This window comes from Serinus canaria, chromosome 4 (assembly GCF_022539315.1).
Source record: "Serinus canaria isolate serCan28SL12 chromosome 4, serCan2020, whole genome shotgun sequence".
Classification (NCBI taxonomy): Eukaryota; Metazoa; Chordata; class Aves; order Passeriformes; family Fringillidae; genus Serinus; species Serinus canaria.
Window position 1 is genome coordinate 22106995 of NC_066317.1, and position 20568 is coordinate 22127562.

Below are 20568 nucleotides of genomic sequence, written 5' to 3' on the forward strand. Positions count from 1 at the left end.
TAGCAGTAACAGTCCTCACAGGCTGAGCCCAAAGCCAGACACACATCTTGGCTGCAGCAGTGCTGTCACACCTACACAATCTGATGCATTCCTGGGTTCCTAAGGGAGTCACAAGTGCGCTAACAAGCCAGTGACATTTCCAGAACAGCTACTGCTGTAACAGGCACAGTCACAAACTGCAGGACAAGGGAGAATGGCTCCAACTGAAAGGACTCCAGGCAGCAGCAATTTTGAAAAGCTGACCCAATAATGAAAATTCAAGGCATAATGAGTCACAGACAACTTTGTTTCTTAGGCTGATGATTCTCCAAAGAGGTGATATAATGAGTGTATGTGGAATTTGGCCCACAGGATGCATGTAAAAGAAGGAAACTCAACACTACAGGAGAATGGGAGAAATCCACTATTTCTTATTTTCCATTTCCTTCAAGATGGGGAAAAAAAACCTTCTCTGCTGCACTATCTCATTACTGGGAGGGCAAAACAAAAACAAAACAAACAAAACCAACCAAACAACAAACAAAAAAACACCCACACCATACATGAAGATATGCAGATCAGAAAAACCACCAAGATATGCAGATCAGAAAAAGATACATCAATACAAGATCTTCTGAAACATCCATTTTTGCAAACAGAGGTTTAGCTTTTCACAGGCTTGTCTGCAGGACTTCCTATCACTGGCAAACAGTAACATCTGGGAGGTGACAGTAAATAAAAGTATTTTCAAATGCACAATTTTAAAACAGAAAAATGTCTCTCTGCTTAGTCATAAACTCCATGCAGTTCCTCCATGCTGCACATCTGAATGAACACAGGGAACAGAACAATACTCATTGAAACATGTCAAATTAATTCTACAGCAGAATTTTGTCTCTGCAAGCAAGAAAATAGATGGGGAATGCTTACAAATCTTATTTCTTTGATTTTTGTTGGTTTTGCATTTCCCACAGCAAACAGTAATAGCAGCAGAACTTTATTTTTCAAGTGTCTAAGGCAGGAAAAGAACTAGTCTAAGTTTCTTGCGCTGACACAGCAGAGTTCAAAAGGTGAATAACTGGCATAAATACATACAAGATACAGATTTTTAGACTTTTCAGGATTGATGACTATAAAGTGTTGGAATACTAGTAAATCATCTAAGAGCCTGCCTGTTTGGATTATTCATCTTTACGTACTGAAATTTAAATGAAGTGTAATAGGGGATCCCCTCCTCTCGTCTCCAGTCCTATAAAACCCACATACAGCCCTATCTCAGAGGCAAGGCTTTGGATATCCTTCAGCCTATAAGAAACATAGGATATGTGCAGCGTCCTTGTTGCCAATAATTTCTGGAAGAACAGTGTGATAGACATGTATGCACAACAATTATGGAGTGACCAGTGCATCACTCCTTCCTGCTGTCAGCCACACACTGGGACAATATGAAGTGAGATTTTTTTTCTTGAAAACAACTTTAGTTTTCACTTCAGGGCAAGGAGAGACAGGTTTGATCTAACAAATGGTGACTGTTTCCATGTACAGAGTTTAGCTTGTCCAAGACTACCACAGCAGACCTAAATCACCTTAGACAAGTAAAAGTCTATCTTAAAACTTCAGACCTAGATTTAGAGCTCCTGCTCACTAATACTATGCTGGCACCCAGAGATACCATACCGGTACTCCAAATTGTACACAACTTGACTTCTGAGCTGAAGCAACTTATTGTTAAGCTGATTTAACAGGAAAACCTGAGAAGCCTAACTCATGTACATTGTCAGCTTCTTCACTTCTTCCTCTTCATTTCAGTCAGCTTCACACACAAATGAAATTTAATCAACAAAATTTCCAAGATTTTTTCCCTACTTTTCTTTTCAAAGATTTTTTTAGTTTATCTTACTTTTGTTACCTCCTACTTAAGAGTTTGCCCCAAAACCACAGTGCTTTCCTTCTAAAAAGTCCCTCTCCATGGACAATCTTATAAGGTCTCAGAAGACATAAGAGGAATTCATCACTTAGGCTCACTACTCTTGAACACAAATCTCCTGCAGGTAGCCAGGAAACTTTCCCATGCACCTACTGGTATCACACCACAGCCTTAAGACTGCCAGATCTAATACATACAACCAAGGAGGGAAATCGACATTTTATACAAGTCTAGTTTATTTTAACAGAAGACATGACTTGAAGTGGTTCAGAAAAACAATTAAATATAAACATTTTTCCCCACTGCTGAGCAAAAGTGCTGTAAGTTGCTGCGGTTTCACACAGACTCTGTATGCTAACAATGTTCATGTCACTCCTGCGGGGAGGAGGGTGGAAATCGGCTGCCATGGGTGAACTATTTTATGGTACAAGCCCAAGCCTGGTATGCCCGAAAACACTGCGAGACTGTGACCTATACAGTGCTACCATGTATAGATACCTTTATTCATCCCCAGAGCTTATTGCCCCCACCCCACCCCGAGCTCTCTTTCAGGTTCATGGCTCTGAATGCTAATTGCCCAGCTTTTGTCTAGGGCTGGCTCACTGGCTGTCAAGCCAATTCTATTGCCTACTTGACAAATGAGCTCTTTTGCCTCCCTGCAAAGGCCTTAAGGAAGGCCACAAGACTGGATATTGTGCTTTTCTTCTTCACAAGAAAGTTTAAAGAGAAGAATTCAAGCCAACTTAGCAAAAAAAGAGAAACTAGGCACCAAGTCCACAAATCCGTCCCAAATTTGTTTTAACCAGCAGCCAATAGGACTCCTGTGAAGTCTGGATTATTTTTTTACACCCTGCAGTTTTAATGTGACCTGGAACACTATCTTTTTACCTTTAAAAGAATCTGTGAAGCAACAAAAGTATATATAAGTTGATGGCCAGGCTATAAACCCACATATATATTATATTTATATGAATATATAGCCACACAGTTTAAAACAGAAGTTAATCAAAATCCTCCCCACCACCAAATGAAGTTTACAGTAGGAGTCCTACAGACGAAGAAGACCTACTCCTGCAAAAACCCCTTACAAATTTACACATTACACAACAGCAGTGTCAAGTTCAAGTTTGATAAAGCCAAGTTCATTGGGACAGCAGCAAGTCTTCACAGAATGGCTGAAGTCATCTGACCACCTAGCTCTGGCTGCATAGAACCATGTCCGGATTGCTTTGGAAAAATCTCCAAAGACAGAGACTTCATTCAAATCCTCTCTGGGCAAACTGTGCCAGTACTTGGTCATCCTCACATTACAAAAAAAGGTGCTCCTGAGGTTCAAGGGAAACACCACTTGTGCTTTATTTTGTACCCATTGCCTTTGTCACTGGGCACCACTGAAAACAGTCTCTTTGTATTCTTCCTTCAGGTACTTCCATACATTAAGATTCCCCGAGCCTACTCTTCACTGGACTAAACAGTCTTAGCTCTCTCAGCCTTTCCCTGTAGGAGAGAAGCTCCTGTACTTTAATCACTTATTCAGCCCTTTGCTGAGTTCTCCAGTGTGTCAGCAACCCTCTTGGACTGGGGAGCCCAGAACTGGCCTAGGTGTAGCCTCACCAGTGCTGAATAGAGGGGAAGAATTCCCTTCCTCAACTTGTTGGCAACATTCCTAGTACAGCCTAGGACACATTCACCTTCTTTGTCACCAGGACACAGTGCTGGCTCACGGTTTGACTTTGTGTACACCAGGTCCTTCTCTGACAAGCTGCTTTGTTGTCATACAGTGTACCATTACAACAGCCCATAATGCTTAAGGGATATCCATCCTAGCCTCAGGCAAGCAGCCTAGCTAGAGAAATGCTTTTCAGTTATGTTACAGATCTCTCAAGCCCTGGACTTCACCTCCTTGGCTTTCATCTTCATCTCCTCATCAGCAGTAAGAAAACTCTGGGATCTAACTGATCTGTCCCCCACTAAATAACACAGGGCCTATGAACACCTGGAACTTGATCCTGCTGACAGCAGCTTTTGGCCACTGCCTGTCCTCTAAAGAGCTGAGTGAAATAAAAGACTCAATTTGGTTTGAAACAAGTCAATTTTTTCATAGTTCTTCTACCAAACTCAAATTTGTGCTCAAGAGCTCTGCAGTTCAGCTATACCTATACAGCATTTTGATTGTACCAACTATGAACTGAAACACTCCATACCAACCACTTCAGAATAAAACAGTTAAAGAAGCTGGAGAAACATGATCATTTTTAAAGGAAAAATCCATGCTTTAAACCAATAAACAGTATTTTATTTTACTTGTTAGTTTAGAAAAAAACCTTAAAAACCTACCACATATGGAACCTGAGTTAATGCATATTAAACTGTGATGGTTTTATTTGCTTGTCTTAAAACAACACGGCATTTTCTCCCTCTTTCGGAATCTGATTAAAAATGGTTTAAGATTACTTGATAATAGATATCCAAATCTCACATAAAAACAAGAACTTCGGCTTCTGGCTATTAGCAATTAAGAAATGAATGCATTTTCCCTAGGAAAGGGTACATACTTTCCCACACAGAAAATATGTAAACCCTAACAAACCTGAACACCTTCTAGCTGTTAAGACTGGCATTCTTTAGATTTCAAACACTATAGTTGTTTTCCCTTTACCTGCTCATTCACTCTAAAGAGGAATCATTTGTGTTACCTGATGAAATGATACAAAAAATGTTCAAATCTCCTCTGTAAAGCCACTCTCTGGAACTTAGACATAGGTACAAGCTCTGAGAGTGTGTTTAGAGTATTAAATAAAACATGTTTTTACATCTTTGCTGAATAAAAGAAGTCACAGTACCTCTTTCTAAGCCTATCTGAGCTATCCAACATCAGTATCATACGGCATACATATAAATATACATATATATGTGTATGTAAACGTACATATACATCTATATAGGTGTACATAGTGTGCAGTAATTAATATCACAATACTGTTTGTGATGATCTCCTTCCAAGGCACACAAGTTAACAACTCAAAATTTGTCCTGAATTTTTTAGAGGCAGAACTCTGGAGCTTCCAAATCTGTTATTTGTTCTACTGCAATTACCAGTTATTATGCCTTAAGCGAAGATCAATTTATAACCTACTCAGTGTTTTCCATTAAAAGAAAAAAAACATATTATGCAACTGAATAACACAGCATTGTTAACAGCCAGGTTTTATTACTTTTAATCTCTTAAACAAAGAAAAAAAGGAAATATAGGCTTTAATTTCAGCTTTGTCTTTTAGCAAGCCAAACTCTACATCCAGTAACCCAAGACATATTGAATAGTTTCGTAAATTATGCCTCGACATTTTATCTTCTCCCAATTTCTGCAACAAGCAAACTAAAAATTAGGCTCCAGTTCAGAAATGTTTTCTCTTTCCCTGCCCGTTCACTACACACACACACACACACACACTTCCCATTTCAAAGCTGATTTTAGAGTCTTGCAACAAAGGTTGTTCTAGTGGCCAGTTTCATTTGCACAAGAAAAAACAACAGTTATTCTGCCTCAGCTTTGCATTGGTTTTCAGGGCTCATCTTGATTTCCATTTTTTGGGGTTTGTTTTTTTAAGAGGAACAGCAATTAAGATGCTATGTTAAGGCAAAGCCTAGTTGGGTATTTTTGAGGAAGCTGCCTTCTAAGACATGTAGGCTCCCCCTCCCTTCCTGGGAACACACTGCCCATACTGTCCCAGTAGGGTGTTCTGGTACCTGAGCTGCAGTCAGTGTGCAAGGATTGAAATGATTAGTTTATGGGCAAGTGTCAGCCACCATTTCTTGCCAAGGTATTCTGGGAAAATACTGCAATTATGTTCCTCTAAGTGACCCAAGCTAAGGTTTTTATTTGACAGAGAGGCTTGATTGTGTTCCCATAGAAACTGTGTGTGAACACAAAATATGCTGCATATTACTGTTTCAATATTTCATCAGAAAAAGAGAGATAAAGAGGAAAAACAAACTTTGGTGCTATATTCAACTTACCTTTTCATTCCATGCCCACAATCCAATCCCAAGAAATGCTATGCCAAGGAACTAAAGGAAAATGGAAAAAAAAAAAAAGAGCAGGAATTAGAAATCAGTGGTGGGTTTTGTCTGTTGTTTTTTTTTTTTTAAGATTATCTGTTGGATAATAATTTTATCAGAACTGAGGGGGACTCAGTGAGAGTTTTACAATATGCATCTGGTTTATTTTACAATTCAACTACTTTCAGTTGAAGAATTTAAAACTTGCAGAACTCGGGGATGTCCCATACAGGAACAGTAGGTGCAATAGGTGTCACTTCATCAGTACAGAGCACACAAGGTTCTTTTTGAGCTTGTAAGACTCAAAGCATACTCCACAGTCAAACAACACTTTTGTTTGCTATTTTACTATTGCATCACCACTGCCTACACAAAGTAATTGCCCTCTCAGCACTCTCCCAGTGAGAAAGTGATGTTAAGAAATCCTAAATTTATTATCAGTTTTAGCAATGTCGTCCATATTAAAAAAAAAACATTGTTTCTGAGGGGGGAAAAATAATAATACTGGTCTGAAAGACTAAGAAGTTTTAAAAGCCCTGCAGCTGATATTTGATCACTTATGAAACAGTCAGTATCAGAAAAGTTAAGATCCATTTCCTTTCTCCCTCAAGGGATTCAACAGCACCAAACTCAAGAGATGTTCTTTCCCCCATGATGAAAAAGGGAACAACCATCTTTGATTTTGTTAAATCCATGTTCTCCATTCCACCGAATAATTTAAAATGCATCATTTCCCTCCAAATCTACAGGGATTCCATACAAAAGCTACACTAATGATCAGTGAAACAAGCAAAACAGGCAGAATAAGCACTCCATCTCCCAACATCATTAGTGCATATTTGGCACAATACAGTATCAATCATGTAACATGTTTAAAAAATATGTAGCAGACGTATAAGCACATCTCTAAATGTCCATCTGTCCAACTTGCATATCTGATTTTTTAAGTGCAAACTAAAAAGGAAACTATTTTCACTGTAGTTTCAGGGCATGCAATAGAATGTTGCTCAAACATAAAACTGATTTTGTCATTTCTCCACACTGCAGTGTACAGACTTATTTTGGCACATAAATACCTTTTCTCTTAAGATCTGTTTAAATAGTGAAGAATCCTAGCGATTTCTCTTTTGCAAACAGAACAAAAGTGCTTTTCTGTTGAAAAGTGGGAGGAGGGAGGAATATAAACTTTAAAAACTTTTCCAGAAGTGATTTCAACAGTTTCAAACAAAGACTCCTTCCTTACAAGCACTTTTTTGAGGGGGCAATTTTAGCTTTGTATTACAAAGATATCTGTAACTCATTAGCAAGCGAAATACATTCACTACCCTGAAGTTCCCAAACACCCCCTGCATTTCTGTAGCTTTCTCCTCCAAGTGTACTGTGCCAGCTACCCAAAGTACCATGCATACTGGGAACAAAACTTTTCCTTTTTGACTTGAAGAGTCACGACTGTAAATTTGAACAATACTAAAAGTCAGCATTCTGCAAAGGAAACTGTTGCAGGCTTGGCTGCATTTTAACAAAAGATAAATGTAATTTTTTTCTTAGATAGAAAGCAGAACTGCTGGTCAAGAAAGTCTTATTTCAATAGCCTTAATTATTTATAAAGTACAAGACATGGATTTGAGAAAGTCAGTACAGCCTCTTCTAATACACCACATAAAAGCTAAAAAAGGTCATCGTACCTGTATCAAAACTGCTTTTTTTTTATGGTTATAAAGCTTGCCAAAAGATTGTGTGTAATCTTCCTGACTGCAGTGATTATTTGAAACTTGAGATAAAGCTGTTCAAGTTTCCAAATCCCTCTCAGACAAATGCAGCTTTTTATTGCAGTACAGGCTCCTTTCCTTCTTTCTTACACAGCCAAAGGCACCACAGCTGAAGGAACAGGGCCAGGGGGTGTATGGGGGAAGTTATATATTCTAAAAACCCATTAATTACATTTGGGAGTGTCAAATTGCTATTTGTAAAGGGGCACAAAACATTACGTTTGTGAACAGGTTAATATGGTTTTGAACAGAACAAGCACGGAAAACTAGAATGGAAGTATTTGATCAGTGCATATGAACGTAACTTTCACATTCCTACATATCAGCTGTAGGTCTGGCCCAGCTTCACTGACTTTATATAAATTTAATCCACTCATGTATCCTGATCCTTCAGCAGAACTTGAGATCTAAGGGTAAGATTACCTCATGGGTTGCAAAAGGTGACTTAGAGTAAACTACACAGGTCTCAAGCCAGGCTGAGCTCATACCCGGTTACAGACTGGGCAATCAGACCGTACTGTGCTAAACTGAAGCACCTAAAAACCAAAGTTGTCTAGCTTCTGTCAAGAGAACACAGGAAACTCAGTTCTCAGAGTTTTCAAAAGGATAGAGAATTACATGCTGCTCTGTCCTCTCCATATCCTAACCCAGAAATGCTTTTCTGAGCAGATGAAGAACAGCGAGCAAGATCCATTAGGAGAAAAAAGATTCAGAATGGAATCATGAACTCTATCAGAGGATGCTGTGGAAATCAAAAGCTTGATGGCATGCAGAAAAAAAAAATAGGTAATTAATGGATGGCTCATAGCTACTGAAATGTGATTCTGATGCACCTTCTGGCTCGGAAAGTTTTTACACTGACACTCATTGGGAGATTGAAATCGGGGGAAGATTGCTGCATGCATGTTTTGTTGGTTAAATGCCTCTTGCCTTGGAGAAACTTTACTTGCTCTACTTGAGACAAAATACAGAGGGAGGCGGAGGCAGAGGCAGACCACTCAACTAAGCCCCTAGTCATGCCCTAGGAAGGGCCCACCTTGGCACAAACACAGCCTGCTATGGGGATGAAGCACACGGGTATGCTCTCTGTAACCCCCACTGTCAGAAAACAGATGTTCATGAGAAGACTCACACCTCTCACCAGGATTAACTTGGGATTCTCTTGACAATTATGAAAAACTCCTGCATAGCCTAAAATTATTAGGAAGAAATTCCAATGAGCAATATAAAGGTGGAAGTTTACCTCATTATCAACAATTCATTTTACAGAGAAAAAGCCTCAATTCTCCACAGACATCAAATAAGACCATCTGGTCTAACTATAAATGGTCACTGCTGCAGAGCATCTAAAATCTTGATTTCCTTTTTTTCTTTCCTTTTTTATACAATAATTTTCAGGAGACTATTAAAAAATTTCTCTGGAGCATTAGCCTTACAAAAAACTCTTGCATAGCACTATTTTCCCAGTCATAAGTTTTCTATTCACAAACAAAACCCAAATGTTTTTATATTTCTTTTCTATAAAGAATAAATGTATTTAAAAGTAGAAGGTGTAGCAGTACTTGCACTGTTAGTGTGCTTGTGAAATTCACATGCTGTTTTCTGAACTGAACTGACCACCATTTCAAGCTATACATATTTTATTCTCAGTCTTGCCTGCATGGAGGAAAAATATTCTTTTTTTGGTAAGGATTCATCACCACACAGCACAGCTCTGTATTTAAAGGCTATTGGGGCAAACACTAACAAAAAGGCCAGAAAACCTTTGAGAGGCACTTAGGTAGACTGACCAGCCATTACTTAACATAGGGAATTTTTCACCTCAGCTGACATTCTTAAATAACTTGGCACCAGTTTTCAACTAAAAGGACGGCAGCAGCAGGCCAAGCAGCAAGAGACTGGCTGATGTGCCACATGCATAAACCAGTGCACATTTAAGTGTGGTTACCTTAGTTGTGAGAGGTGGAAGCCTTGTGCAGGCACCTCATTTCACCTTCCTTGTGACAACACAAACACACCAGCCGAAGCCTGCCAAAGCTGTCAGAGTTCAGAACCAGAACTTTCCTGGATTATTGCAGTGGGAGGGGTGTTTAAGTCCTGTATTTTGACAGTGTGAAAAAAATGCCACTTGCCCTTCCCTTTGAGGTGCCACAACTAGGATTCCTACGGCACTTCAGTATTCCAGTATGCTGTAGGTTATTCACTGAGCAAGGCTTCCTGCTGTGATTCAAGCAGCACAGCACAGAGCACAAGGTACAGTATTTTACCAACAGCACTGTGGTGATCAGGACAACATGAAGTATAGCAGTTCACATCCTGAAACACAGTCCGGAAAACACACGGCTCCTGCGCTTTGCACATACATAAAGCAGCGCTGACAAGTTCCTAACTGAACTCTAAAACCCCAAATGGACCATTTTTCCCACAGAACTTCCTCTGCAGCAGTCTGTGCTCAGACTCAATCAAAGTTATTTTAGCTGCAATACTCACTGCTTCTCTGAAGTATTTTATGCCAAATAAGTCCTTTTGCTTTAAGCCAGGGTAAAAATGAGCTTAATGTCTGTGTCAGTTTCTGTCTGTGTCAAAAAAGGATTTAGTTGTTGGTTTTGTCCCTTGTTTGCTTTTAAGTAGCTCTGACAGAGAAAGAGCACCAAAGCAGAAACCAAAGTTGCACATAGTTTTCTCTCCTTCGTGTCACTGATGAGTACTCTGCTTAAAATATGTTACTAAGCGTTCTCTCAAGCAGAACTTGGATAAGACATCCTTTCAACTCTACAGCTTTCACCTGGACCACTATCACATGGAAGGGAAGTACCAGAAGTCTGCTCTTATTTCTGTTTCCATATGCCCCAGTTTCAATGACTTTTCTATTCTCAACATATATTGTTAAAGCATTTCATTTTCATGTGGCTAAAAGCGTGCTGATGAAAAAGGAGAGGCAAACTGCTGAAAGCACACCTATACATTTACACATCTATGCTAATGCTTTCTCTTCTAAAGCCCATTTCTTGTTTGCCTTGAGATTAGCATCAAGAAAACTCCAAGAACTACAGTCAGTGAATGAAGGTGCTGATGAAGATGCTGCGTAGGTGACTAATTACCATTTTAGTTCATGGCAACATTCAGACATAGAATACAACATGTCAAATCTATTTCCATTTTATGTGCAGTCTCTAAAAAACATTATAGTATATTTCACCGGTAAAATCTTTTCCCTCCCGACACAAAACCCACACATGTGGAATAAAAAAAAAAAAAGAAAAGATTTCCCAGTTTCCACACATTTTTCTCAGCTAGATCAGAGACTTGACTGATTTTTATAGGATTATCCAAAGGAGAAAAACAGACCTGAGAACACAATGAGAAAAGCTGTCTGCTCCATCTTGCAAAGATCCTTTGCATGATGTTTTCTAATGAAAAATTAAACACACATGACCCCAGTTTTCAGAGCAAGACACTATGGCTGTTAATGTATGTTTTGTTTTCTCCAGTATGGGGCTTTCCATTTTGTCTGACAAGAAAGCAAGATATATATACTCCCCCCACTGCAGAGCCAATTGCCATCAGTTTCTTACTGTCTTTTCCAGTTCCTGAATTGTAAAAGCAAGATATCTGCTTAGTGTTACTGTTGCTCTACGTATTTATTTTATTGCTTTCTGGTGGTGCAATTGTATGCACTGCCAATCAGCTTGGAGCAAGACTCCCTTAAGACTAGAGTCCCTCTCCTCTTGTCTACAGAATTTGATATTCTGGAAAACACAAAAAGGAGAATGAATTATGCCCTATTTCCCCTGCTCCAACTTTTGAACAACTCCTCTCAACCCTAGACAAAATAAATGTAACTCTTTTCAAATGCACACTAAGACTTTTCAAACTCAGGTCCTGATGCCTAAAGAAAACACTTCATTTGGAGTAGATTTATTTTAAAGAATAAAAAATTTTAACATACCAGTCACTTTGTAAAATTCTTCAACAAAAGCTTTTGGGAGTTTAACATTTTCATTTCTGTGAGATCTAGCTCATTTCCTAAAACTAGTGCCTTTTTTTCCCACACAAAAATCAAAGACCATTGAAGTAACTACCCCACCACTACCTCACAGAAACACTAAAAATGCCTAGAGTTGAAGTAACAAGACATCTCCATTCACCGTCACTTTGGTACACTCATCTCACATATATTCCATCCTCTCTCTTCTTTCTACTCTCTACTGGAATTTGTTTCACCACACTCTCTCTCTTTGGGCTCTCCTTGAGCCCAAAAGACTTTGCAGAAAGACTGAGAAATTCTGCTGTACACACCTTTCCAAAGATCTCTTCCCTGCCTTTGCTTCTGAACTACAGTAAGTGCTACATGTCCTTCTGCTTTTCCTATCCAGCCTGGTTCTCATCAACACCATCCCATCTCTAGCTCGGTCCTTGCCACTGCAACATCCATGACTGAAGTAGTTTTCTATTTGCAAAACCTTCCAAAAATTATGTAAATGGTGCTGTAGCAGCATAAATAAACAGTACGGGCTTAAAACACAAACACACACAGTAGAAAAGTGTAAAATAAAAAAGGATAATTGGGAAAAAACCCTAAACCTGAATTTGACATCCTCTATCATTACATCCATCATTTATTTTAGGCAGGTTGACAATGCAAAGTTTTCTCATTCTGGCATACAAGTCAGGTATAGGAAGAGGTATAAGGGCAAAGAAAGAATGTTTTGCTTCAAGCCAGGGTGAAGGAAAAAGGTCTGGAAGCAAAACTGCAAACGGGTCATTTTCCAGGTCTGTTTTGCCACCCAGGGTTAGCAGCTTCCAGCACCTAAGGGCAGCTAGGCCTCTTCTGTCTGTCTTCTTCCTGCTCCTGTGCCAATTTTATTCACCCCAAACCCCTCAAACTGAGCTTCAGACTATTTAGGTGCATCTCCACCATAAGTCTTCACATTCTTTTCCTGAAGCTGCTGTTCCATTAAAATTTTGAAAAGTAACACCACACAAAAATCCAGAGAATACATTCAGCATCATTAGGAAACTAATACACAAGTGCTCACTTATTCCACTTGTAAGCAGTAAAGTTGTAACATCTACTTCAGGCATTTGATACAGCAAACAGAAACAATCTGAGCTAGTCTTTTTCCCTAGTAACAAATGGGCAATTACACTGCCTGCACAATTGATTGAACAGCTGAGAACATCAAGAGTGCAGAGCCAGGAAACACAAACAGGTTGGCTTGTCAAGTCAACACAGCAGGATACTCTGAATGCTCAGCATTTCCTTTTGGGAAGGCAGTCTCAGCTCCTAGCTGTGCTTGTAGGCTGCAGAGAGGGAGTCCCAAAATCTTCTATCCCAGCTACAAAAGCTGCCACATCCCAGGTTGTTTCATAGGAGATTCTTTCTCAGAGATTTCATTGGAGATTCAAATGTCAGAGATTCATTCTCTTAGCTTTGCAGAGAAGCAAACACATGTGGAGGATGAGGGAGGAATGAGAAGACTGAAGCAGTCTGGACAGAGAGGCAAGGGAACACCATCAACTTTACAGAAAAACTTAAGGCAAACAATTTAACTTTGCTCTCTTTCTACTTTACAAAAAAGAAAAAAACAACCAGCACAGAAAGAATGAGCATCAAGCAAACACTGAACACACACCCAAAATGCAAATACACACACAACTTTTCCTAGGAACTCTCTCAACAGCTTTATTGCCTCTTCCCTCCACCAAATGCTCATTCCTGGTTCTCTGTCTAGAGTCCCCCACAATAAAATCTTCAAAACCATTTGAAAGTTCCTGGTACCACGTATATAAAGAAATCATAGCTTGAAAAGGTAGAAAGTGAGTCAATGCAATTTAATAACATGCCAAAAGCCGAGTTCAGGTGTCCAAAATCCTGGCACTGATATGATGTGCTTGTATAGCTTATCACACTTCTCATCTGACTCAGAGTTACAAATTCTCTAATGGCAAATGCACAAATGTATGGCATATGTTAATACATGAAATAAATCAACTTACACCAGGTGTGGGGTGATGCAGGAGAGAAGCAATCACCAGAAGGGCTGTGGTAGGTTTATCAAGAGTTGACAGCCTACTAACACTTCACTTTACAAAGGTGCCGCAAGATGTACAGAGGCCAGCAGTACTTTGTCAACATAAACAAAAGCAGAACCTCAAAAGCCAAACCCGCACACAACTTCATTTTTCAGAGAGATGAAGGGGGGAAAAAATAAAGCCAAATGCTAAGTAGGCAGGTATCTAAATTATTTTCTAATACCCACGCACAATTGCTATCAGCAATCCAGACTCAAAGCCAAATTACAAGACACATATTGCATAAATACTGACCCAAATTCTGCATCGCTTTGCCCTTGGTAGCCATTGCAAGAGAGGGAAATGTCTCAAACAGAGTAGTATTTTTAGCCAAAATCGCCATTTCCTGCGTGTTACACTAACTGCCCAGAAGTAAAAAATTCAGATTATGTATTAGAAATGGTTCTATGAACGTCTGAGTGCAGCTTCCAGAAACACTCGTTGTCTGCTGACCAGAGCTTTCAGAAATTCTTTCCCAGAAGATAATTCAGCTCTGCATTTTGTCTTGCAGTGTGTTGCTTCTTACTAATTCTAGAGGTTACGGAATACAGATTAAACAAGATTATCCACCAAATTAAGCTATATTTTTAATTATGCTGACATTAACCCATGCTTTAGAATCTATATTTATACTATATCTTTCCAATTTCCAGTAAAAGTAGAATATGCAGGGATTGACACCAATTTGGCCTTTCTGCAATAGCACACTTTGCCCTTGTAAAGTAAACAAAACTGTGACTTGAATTTCTTTTCAAACACAAATGACATGGAACAAACAGGAGGCAACAAATGGTCACAGTGCTGTTTACCTGAGGGGTTTGTTCCCAGGCAAAAGTTCTGCAGTTTGGCAGTAGAAAATAAAAAAAAAAAAAAAAAAGGCAGCTATAAACCAGCTGCTTGTATAAATGAAACAGACTGCTGACCCTTTGTCTGGTTTGCAGACAACACCAAAAGCATCTCTATTATTTGTCATTCTCAAACGAGGTATTGGGGGCTTGACTAAACAAGCAGACAAAATCGTCTTCACTTCTGTTAAGATGCCCCTTCAGATCACAACTGTTTAACAGCCTGAGGTGGCCTTGCTGCTGACACCTTTGCTGGACTAGTGCTGAAGACTAGGCCTCAATTTTAATTTGAGGGTTAAACTTGCTTTAAGAATAAATGCATTGAAAAAAACAGAACTACACTGGAAGATTTCCAGTTCCTTCTGACAGTTTCAGCTTAGCCAACAGTATGAGCAGTATTACCTACATCATATAAAATGCTCATCTGCTTGCAAGTGCAAACTTTTATTCCCAATTTTATTGCCACTTTGAATGACATTATTTCCATAAACTATAGCTCCTGATGAATCCACCAGCTTACTTACTGTTTGCACAAACCTTCTCTGCTTTGCACAAACACTAACAGCTGATTGTTCCACCGACACCTAGCAGTAAAACAAGGACTAGAAAACATCTTTAAGGGATCTGGAAATGTAATTGTAGCACATGCAGATGGCTCCCTAAGAGAAAAGCTATAAAAAGCAAGTGACTAAGACCCTTGTGCTGCAAAAGCTGTGCTCTTGCAGTCAGTCTTTGCACACCACTTTTTCAAAACAACACCCCAACAAAAAAATCCCCAACAACTGTGCACAGAGGACTGGATTTTGTTTGACTTCATGCACTCACCCATCGCTTCAACCTAGTCCAGGAACTGCTACTCCTCATAGGAAAAGTTTCTTTCTTTCTGCTCAGCCCCAGAAGAGTTTCAAGGCACCAAGTACATAAGCAACACAAAGCAGTAATTTAACTATAAAAATATGAATACTAGGTAAGTTTCTGTGCCCAGATGGACATTGTTATAAAAGTGAATAAAAGAAAGCATTTATTTTTTACTATTGAGGGCTAGCAGTAAAACTCATTTTAAAACTTCAGCTGTTTCCCATGGAACAGCCACCCTGCACAGGATCTCAGAAGGGACATCCACAATCCACACTCTCAACTCCAGCCTTCCAGGCAAAACCCATTACACTTGGCTTGATCAGTTGGAAGATAAGATTTTCTAGAGCACTGCCTTTAAGAACTCCACAGAATCTTGTTGGAATAACAATGTGTTAGGCAAGCAGACCTCTGTCAGACTGAGGGGCTCAGAAAGCCTCCTGACCACCGTGATAGAAGATTTCTCAGCACCAATAAAACAGTCAGGGATACAAAGAGATCAAGAAATGTATGTTTTAACAAAGCTGAGATAGAAACTAGGGCAAAAGCACCAGCCAGGACATTTCCTCAACTTTGCTTAAAAGGCTTCATGTTCTAAAGAAGTACAACTCCACACTACAGATAATCCTATATATTAGCTAACAGATAATTCTAATGATGCATTTAATACAGCAAAGAAGGTGTATCTCAGCTGCTAACGGGAGAAAATGAATTCCTCCTAAAAACACCAATGTCAAGAGGGTACCCTGGTAGAGGAAAGGTAAAAACTTGAGCATAAAGGAGAACCTGCACTGCATCAAACTGCCAAACCAATCTTGGCAATTCTCTGTCTACACTGTAACTTCAATCCATACTAGAAGAGAAAAGAAAATTTTGCAACACAAAAGTGCAAGCACAACACTACACAGAAAAAAACTTATTTGGCTTTTTCCCTTATCTGAAAAATAATGCCTAAGTTTCAACCAAAGTTAAGTGTCAGAATTTCATTTTTCAGCCACTAACTTACAAACACAAGCAACAGGAAAGGATCCAACTTGAAAGGCATGTTTTCCCAGAGAAGCATTTGGAAAGGAAACCACTCTTAAGAAAGCTTCTCCTGGTTTTCAGCCTTGCTTTTGTTTAAGAGAAAGTATATTAGGAAGCTGATTCTAAATTTGAGAAGTAAATGCAAACAAAACAAAAAGTTTAACTGAGCATGAAAAAGCAGTATCAAACACATTTTTCCTGTTTTTCAATAACTCCATTTACTGATCCTCTTTGAAGCAACTGAAACTATTTGTGTATTAACAAACACGCCCAGGAAAGTGCCTGCTTCTCTTCCATTTCAAACACTTCAGCCTAGGAAATTTCCCCATTAACCTGTGCTGTTGTTCATCCACTACAAGGACATTAGAAACCTTTCAAAGCATGAATTCTTTTCCTTTAACTCTACTTGCATACATTTAGATATACATTTAGATATTTCTTTATTTGAGCTGAAACATCAGGAAACACAAAGACCCTTAAATCTGGTCCTTCCCTGCTGCACAAACACTGCAATTAACCCTGCACTGGGCTACCCAGAGACAGGGTAAGAGAAGACGTCTTCAACAACACAGCTGCACCAGCTGTAACCATGACTGTGGAGCTATCAGCAAGAATCCTTTCCAGCTACTCATGTCCTTTCCCTCACATAGTGAAGAAAGGTGACCACAAACAAAATGGAACAGCAGGAGGGCTGAACATATGGGACATACAGATGGAATGAAATGTAACAATCTAAACATGTGTCATATACTTAAAGACTAAGAAAATAACTGCTATAAACTGCAAATTTATTCACTGGAAACACAACAGAAGACAGCCTTGAAATTGCATGTATCAATCTGTGAGCTAGCAAGTTGATGGAATACAGAAAGAGAAAATACTTGACATTTAATATAACATTCTCAGTAAGAATGTAGCTGCTTTCTAAAGGTTTCCCTCACTTCCACTATCTCTGCAAAAACATAAAATGGCCAACCACCACCAGTACAGCTGCAGCCTAAATGTTTGTGGGCTCTTCTTTCAAGTGACACATGGCCACTGGCAGTGTCCAGCTGTAGAAGTTAAAGCACATGGATTACAACTCCCATAGCAGACCCCACCAACACCCAGCAATTAAACTGGGTTCTCAGGATTTTTTTAAGTGGACCTGTAACACTTCATATGTGGTTGGGCATGTCAGCATAAAACTGCACCTTCATTAACTACACTTCAACCTAAACAATGCTAGGAAGATATGGCAACCCAGAGAGTGTAGACTTAAATGCAAACACACAAACAGAAGCATACAAGATCACAGCCCCTAACTCCTTAAGAGTGACAGGGTTTTTTTATTAAGGAACATGTTTTCAACATCTCCATCTGTGACTGCTGAACTCCTGGTCTCCCTAGTAAATCACCAGGCTTCTGTCACACAAACAGCAAGTGAGAGGGTTTTCTAGGATCAGGCTGTAATTGCTTTGCTCCAAAGTCACCCTCATTCATTCAACCACTCATGATTAGCCCCGTCCCCTGAAAGCACAACACATTGTTTCCAGCGCGGGGTGGGGTTCCTCAGTCCGCCCCATTTAGATGTGTCTGCATAAAATCACCACCTAATTCCTTGACGTTTGGTACAGCGCTGACCCCTATTCACACGGAAGGCATGAAAGGAGCCCAGTGTAGTGGAACTGCGTTCCCGGCACGGCCGCGCTCTTCTGGCTGCCCTCACATGACCTCTGCTTGGTTTCTGTCACTGCCAAATGGGCAGAGCACAAACAAGTGCAGGGTGGCGTGTCACATCCTCTCTCTCGATGCACCAAATCGAGCAATTAGACTCTACAGCAGGCACCCTCAGGGCATTGAAAAGAGCGAGCTAGGGGAACAGAGTGTGTGAAGACAGAGAGACACCACGCATTGCTTTTTGTCTCTCCTTCACTTAATCCGGTAATTAGCACGACCAGCTCTTGCCTCAGGCAGAGCAGAAGGAAAAACCCTGTATGAGTTGAAATTATATATCCCAAATTAAGCAATGGGGTTGCCTCCCTGCCTGCCTTTACAGTCAATATATATGATTTTTTTTATGTAACAACGCAGGACAACAAATCCATCCATAGTTTTCTACGCTGTCAGTCTGGTCTATCACCAACTTGCTTGGAGCTCCTACTCCTGCCTCTCCTACACAACTCCTACAAGATACGGATGTTTGGGGCTGTGCTTCAGGAACTTACCAGCCCTAATTTGTAACATGTACAAGCCCCTGCACTCTCAACCAACATAATCACATTTCTGCACAAAGAGCTTTTAATCAGCCACGAGACTGTGTGGAGGCTGGAGCTGCGAAAGAAGCAGCAGAAGGAGAAAGCCCACACTCCACAGCGTTCCAGTGACTAAAAGAGATTAGATGTGGCTGTTGGCTGAACTGTCTGTCCCCATAAGACACTGCATCTATTATCTATCTAAAGGCATGAAATACGACTAATTTTTTTAATGTTTGAAAAAATTACACTGTTTTAGTTCTCCAGGCAAAAGATGCACAACAATCAGGATATACAAACAAACCAAATTGTGGCACAATTCCCTCTATTTCCCTTTTGACTTTAACAGTAGCCAAGAACTACTAGAAGCTTTTGAAAACCTCTCCATAATAATTGCTAATGTCCACAGTGCCTCACTTAAGAGAAACAATTTATTACAATTACCTTGTTAAAACTGAGAAGTGGACCAAAAAAGCATAATAGGAAACCGGTAAACTCTCCTTAATTCTGTTGACATTAATTCACATCACAGAATTTGAAGGCTAAAAATAGTATCACTGTCTTTAAAGCCACCTGCTCCATCTCGTCTTAAAATGTATTTTTATTTTAGAAAAAATTTCATGAGTGTCCACCTGCTTTACCAGACTTTCTGTTCCTAAAATTGCATGCAATCAGTGTTACTAAGGGAATTGATTTACCTCTTCATTTAAGAACAGCTACCGCTACCTGTATTTTTCTATTCTCCCACAGTTTGTTTTTTTTTAAATTGTTATCCCCCTTGCAAAATTAGGGCATTATATGGACCACAGATTTCCTGGAGAAGAAAAAATAAAGAAGTTCCACAAATACAGACTCCATTCTTTGCATCAATTGAAGGATTCCCTCAATTCTTGGCTCCCACTAAATATGAAATAATCCAGTTTGAGTCCCGATATTCATACATGTTTATAAAATACATCAATTTCTTTCTCAACAGATCTCAGTAATCAATGTAACATAAACAGATCCTTTCTATTTCTGTCACATAAATCAGCAATAAATGGGAGCAAAGCCAAAGACCCTAAGCTGCCTGATACTGTGTCCTATGCACAAGAGACTTCTTTGGCTACTTCCCATATATTTCTATGCAGCCTTCCCACAAGACAGGAGTGAAAAGCCTGGAGGTTTGCACCAAAGTAAGGAGACAGCTACTCTGTGGGTCAATCTCCACTGACAGAAGCAGTGCAATTAAGAGCTCAGCTTAAGCCCGACTTATACTTTCTACTTAATTCACTCTTCTAAATCTGTCACTGAGGGCTTTCTGACAAATCCAGCCACCCCAGGACTGCAGGTGCACACAAGGAAGGCAGCAACACAGCTGATAAAATCACCCCAAACACATGTACATGTATACTGGCCCTATGCAAGCACTTAGAGCTATGGACAAAAGATCTCTGCCACCATGCACGGTCTTCCAGGGCAATGAGAGATACTAGTAAACGCAAAATCAGAACTTAGATACATGGTTATAATAATAATATTTTTCATATTGATCAGAATATTTTTCTGGCTTTAAAAGACAAAATATGATCAGACACTAACAAAAGTACTACCTGGATCTCAGACTCTTCTACCCTTCCCATTTTTTCCTTTCTTTTCTTTAGAGTGTGGGGCTCTGAGTCCTTCCTAATAATTGTTCTGCAGTTAATCTTACAAACTGAGATTTTTATTCCTGTGTTCAATGATGCTGAAAATTGCCCATCTAAAGAAATCCCCTTGGAATTATACCAAAACTTCTGCTATTCTCAGCATGTACAATG

At 39.6% G+C, this 20568-nt stretch overlaps 1 protein-coding gene across 3 annotated transcripts in view; it reads right to left on the bottom strand.

The window, feature by feature from the left end:
* Positions 1-20568, bottom strand: part of TSPAN5 (tetraspanin 5) — an 82456-nt gene that overhangs the window by 18471 nt on the left and 43417 nt on the right. For all 3 annotated transcript variants that reach the window (XR_007777519.1, XM_009101293.4, XM_050974063.1), the window contains exon 2: positions 5924-5974. Coding sequence is in view for 2 of the 3 variants with exons in the window: in XM_009101293.4 (XP_009099541.1) it covers positions 5924-5974 (51 nt within the window). In the remaining variant the exon portion in view is untranslated. The remainder of the gene's footprint in view (positions 1-5923; positions 5975-20568) is intronic.